This window comes from Anabrus simplex, chromosome 1 (genome assembly GCF_040414725.1).
Source record: "Anabrus simplex isolate iqAnaSimp1 chromosome 1, ASM4041472v1, whole genome shotgun sequence".
In the NCBI taxonomy this organism is placed as follows: Eukaryota; Metazoa; Arthropoda; class Insecta; order Orthoptera; family Tettigoniidae; genus Anabrus; species Anabrus simplex.
Genome location: NC_090265.1, coordinates 1,458,326,027 through 1,458,330,688, shown reverse-complemented (window position 1 = coordinate 1,458,330,688; position 4,662 = coordinate 1,458,326,027). Strand labels below are relative to the sequence as shown.

The 4,662-nt window shown below is 39.0% G+C and overlaps 1 protein-coding gene across 1 annotated transcript; it reads left to right on the top strand.

The window, feature by feature from the left end:
• Nucleotides 1–1,676: 1,676 nt before the first annotated feature.
• Nucleotides 1,677–3,150, top strand: LOC136860856 (alpha-ketoglutarate-dependent dioxygenase alkB homolog 7, mitochondrial-like; the record flags this gene model as incomplete). Its single annotated transcript, XM_068225995.1, has 2 exons — nt 1,677–1,707; nt 2,606–3,150. Coding segments are annotated over 2 exons (576 nt in total), but the record flags the coding sequence as incomplete, so codon positions are not given.
• Between the last annotated feature and the right edge of the window lie 1,512 nt (nt 3,151–4,662).

The following is a 4,662-nucleotide window of genomic DNA, read 5'->3' as shown; positions in this document are numbered from 1 at the left end:
TTTCCATATTAGTAGAAATCTCAATCCAACTGAGCTATACTATTTATACGGTACAGGCTTGTACCAAATTCCATGGACTTGAACTAAACATAGTTCTTCGTCCAGAATATTTACTGAAAATAACACAAGCCGTAAGCTTGTTTCGTCTCACGCAGATCCGATAACAATACCGCACCTAAGTACTGTATCGAAGCGATAACACATTGTACAAAAATAACTATGTCGCGGAGCGACCACACACTGTTTCAAAAATCAAATAACGTTGTTCAAAGTAGATGTTCACAGTAGAAGTAGTAGTGATGGAGTATCCGTAGTTAGGTTGTAAGGTTGTCAGGTCCCGTTCTCGTGTTGAGAATCAGTATATATCCGGGCTCACCCCCACTCTTGGTAACAGTTCATTCTCAAAACTCATATACAACGAAGTATCTGATTCGATAGATCGAAGCCAGTGGCGGTTTCTGGTATAGCGCAATGGAGCAATGAACCTCCAGTTTACATCAAATTGTACTCAACTACGTAATTTTCATAACTCCCTTGTCAATCTCGAAGCTCTTGCTAAGTCCCTCTATCCGTAATATACTCGTACTGGCTTTCAATTCATGTGAGCTGCGCAAGGTGTGTGGCTGGATACTTGTCTGGAATGAACCCCCTTGCAAAGACGATCTCTCCGTCCGTACATAGGCGAAGGGAGTGGCGAGGTGCGGGGGGACGAAAGCCAGCACTAAGGCAAGACCAGGATATCGCAGAAACGGATCTCTGTTCTTTACGCATGCGCAATAGGCCACTGTCTCAAGACTAGCTAGTCGTGTTGTTGGGGTTGGGGTATGTGCCTGCCATCTATTGGCCTTACGGGAATTTGACTAGGCAACAGAGAATAGAACACGTAACTAGCGCTAGTGTTGAAAACCATCGTTACTACCAAAAGTCACATTAAACTGTCAAATTCCAATTAATATCTTGTCCCAAATATATCATTACTTAATAAACACCTATTAATTTGCCTTCTTTGGAATAATTACCCTTTGGAGAGAAACTTAACTCAAAAATCATTGAGGCAAAGAATAGCGGCAAGGTAATACCAATGAAAACTTTTAAATATAGTTGTTACTATTCCCATGACATCGGAAGCAGAAAGGTGTTACTCTACCCTGAAGAGAATAAAAACTTTCTAGCGCAGCACAATGACCGAGGATAGACTTATTGCTCTTGCTATGTTGTCAATTGAAAGGAACTTTGTTGGAGACTCTGCGGACTTCAGTGAAGCAGTTATTTCTTATTTTGCATGTGGTAAAACTCGGCATGTAGGCCTACCGTATTTTCTGCTCCTCTTGTATTTGATCACCTTCTAGAACTTATGTCATCTTAGTTAAGAGGTTACGGCCCACGATGGAAGAGAAGCTGGCGGAGATGGGAAGAGGAGAGGTTGGGGGGAGGCAATTTTTTCTTCTTTTGAACCCCCAGTGATGAAAGTCACGCGCCGCCACTGATCGAAGCATCAACTCCCCTTCTCTTCTTCCTGGACAAGTCCAGAAGGCGTGGCGATGATATAGCTGACCAGCTTGCAAGCCTCGCACACGGGTCGCTGTTTACTAGCCTTGTTCATAAGATAAACCCATGACACACGCAAAATCCCAAGCTTCAAGAATAACCCTCCGTATACACAAATATGAGATGAAATGAAAACAACTATGTCTCAACATATTGACCGTATTTACAACATAATGAATTCTTATCCTACATAATATAATAATTTAAATACTAAAACGATGTTATTATATATACAATATGATTCCAAAGAGCCTTGATTACAAATGATTGACGTTGAATAAATATGTTATTACAAATAATTGCCGATGGCGGATAAACTTGATATCAAATGATATCGCGTAAAATGATATTATATTAAATTAGTAGGGCTGGAGAAGCCTGGACGGTTACAATATGTATTCTCAGTGTATATTTAATGTATATGTTTTGTTATCTAATGTATTTCTAGCTGGCTGTTTGGTCTGGCACCTAAAGCCAATAAATTAAAAAATAAAGAGGATCCAGACGGCAGTGATCTTGACACGGCCGAGATCCCGTGTCTGAAAGAAACATGTGCCATTGCCTGTTCGACTTATTCACCCCTACTATAGAGAGTACTGAACGATATGATTACCACATATCTTCAGTAGATATGACGATCTGTTTATTTGTGTGCAAAATTGTGTTTTTTGTGACAGTGCTCCTCGTATGTACTTTCATCTGTAATGTGACTGGTTAAAAATCAAACGCCCATTAATCTTTTCAGGAAGAAGAAGAAAAAGCTTGTACGACTTTAGACTTCAAATAAACAGGATTAGTTATTATATTTGATTTTATTTAACACAGTACTACCTGTGTGTTTGTGAATTTAGAGATCGGCCTTTTATTTTTATCCATTCTTGTAAGCCAAATATGCTCAATTTTACAAAAACCTTTGTTCTCAATAGCGTTCGGCTTCTGAAATGTGATAGACTTATTCACAGTGTAGAAGTTAATCGACAACGTTGGAATGAATATTTATGTATAAACGACCATTGTGATGAAGTGCTCCGCGAAACATTTATAAAAGATCTAACAGTTATTGAGGATTTTTTAAGCAACAACGAAGAAGAATCTCTCTTGCAAGAATTGGATCCATACATGAAAAAACTGCGTTATGAATGTGATCATTGGGATGATGCTATACACAAATTCCGGGAAACAGAGCGTCTCAACTGGAACGAGAGAAATACGTTAATATTAAAACGCGTGCGCAATATCGCTTTCTCTCCTGGGACTTCGCAGCTACAGCATGTTCACGTATTGGACCTGGCTGAAGAGGGTTACGTCAAGCCACATATCGACAGTGTTAGGTTCTGCGGTAACACAATTGCTGGACTGAGTCTTCTTACCGATTGTGTAATGCGCTTCATTCACAACGAACAGAAAGAAATATGTGTTGATGTTCTTTTGAAGAGAAAGTCGCTCTACATAATGAAAGACTTCGCTAGATATAATTTCACTCATGAAATATTACCGAATGTCTGTTCAAGATTTAGAGACCAAGTCATTCATAAAGGCCGAAGGCTATCTATTATATGTAGAAACGAACCTCCAAGAGATACAGTAAACAAGGCACGTTAGAGTGATGAAAATATCACATGAATTATGCCCTACTTGACAATCCGCTGTATTGATATGGGCCTAGGCCTAGTGATCTTGGTTAGAGTACGGTATATTAATCAAACAATTTTTCAGGAATGTACTCAAAGTTATTGCTGGCGTGAACTGTCATCATACGTCTTTAGATATTGGTACAACTTCTAACCCGATAGGTTTCAAATAACCTAAACATAGAACTCTTATTTTCACTAATATTACATTGGTAGTAGGCCTACGTAATTAACCGGAATGGAAAGTTTATGTCCGTTTGTAAAGAAACCTCGTAAGTTGTACATATGTTTAAATATAAGACTCTGCATGGAATAATCGAAGGGATGAGTACGTTCGCGTGACATTTGAGGTACCGTACGGTATTTAATAATAATGAACATTGAAATTTAAAATGTCATTTACTTCTCATTAGATTGTAATTATTACCTGTAATTCTTTTATTACATTGGTTGAAAGTAAAGCTAGTTATTTTAAACACATTACAAATAATACATGCATACATACATTATCATTATAGACTGTTATGCCTTTCAGCGTCCAGTCTGCAGGCCTCTGTGAATTTACTAAACGTCATCACAATCCTCTATTTGCAACTAGTGCTGTGGCCTCATTTAGTTCTATACCTCTTAAATCGTTAGAAACGGAGTCTAACCATCGTCGTCTTGGTTTACCTCCACTTCTGTTACCCTCCATAACAGAGTCCATTATTCTCCTAGGTAACCTATCCTCCTCCATTCTCATCACATGACCCCAACACCGAAGCCGGTTTATGCATACAGCTTCATCCATCGAGCTCATTCCTAAATTGGCCTTTATCTCCTCATTCCGAGTACCCTCCTGCCATTGTTCCCACCTTTTTGTACAAACAATTTCTCGCTACTTTCATGTCGGTTACTTCTAACTTATGAATAAGATATCCTGAGTCCACCCAGCTTTCGCTCCTGTAAATCAAAGTTGGTCTGAAAACAGACCGATGTAAAGATAGTTTCGTCTGGAGGCTGACTTCCTTCTTACAGAATACTGTTGATTGCAATTGTGAGCTCACTGCATTAGCTTTACTACACCTTGATTCAATCTCACTTACTATATTACCATCCCGGGAGAACACACAACCTAAATACCGTACTTAAAATTATTGACTTATTCCAGCTTTGTATCACTAATCTGACATTCAATTCTGTTGAATATTTTTCCTACTGACATCAATTTCGCCTTCGAAAGGCTAATTTTCAAACCATACTTGTTGCACCTATTTTCAAGTTCCAAAATATTAGACTGCAGGCTTTCGGCACAATCTGCCATTAAGACCAAGTCGTCAGCATAGGTCAGACTGTTTACTACATTTCCACCTAACTGAATCCCTCCCTGCCATTTTACACCTTTCAGCAGATGATCCATGTAAACTACGAACAGCAAAGGTGAAAGATTACAGCCATGTCTAATCCCTGTAACTACCCTGAACCCAGAACTCATTCTACCATC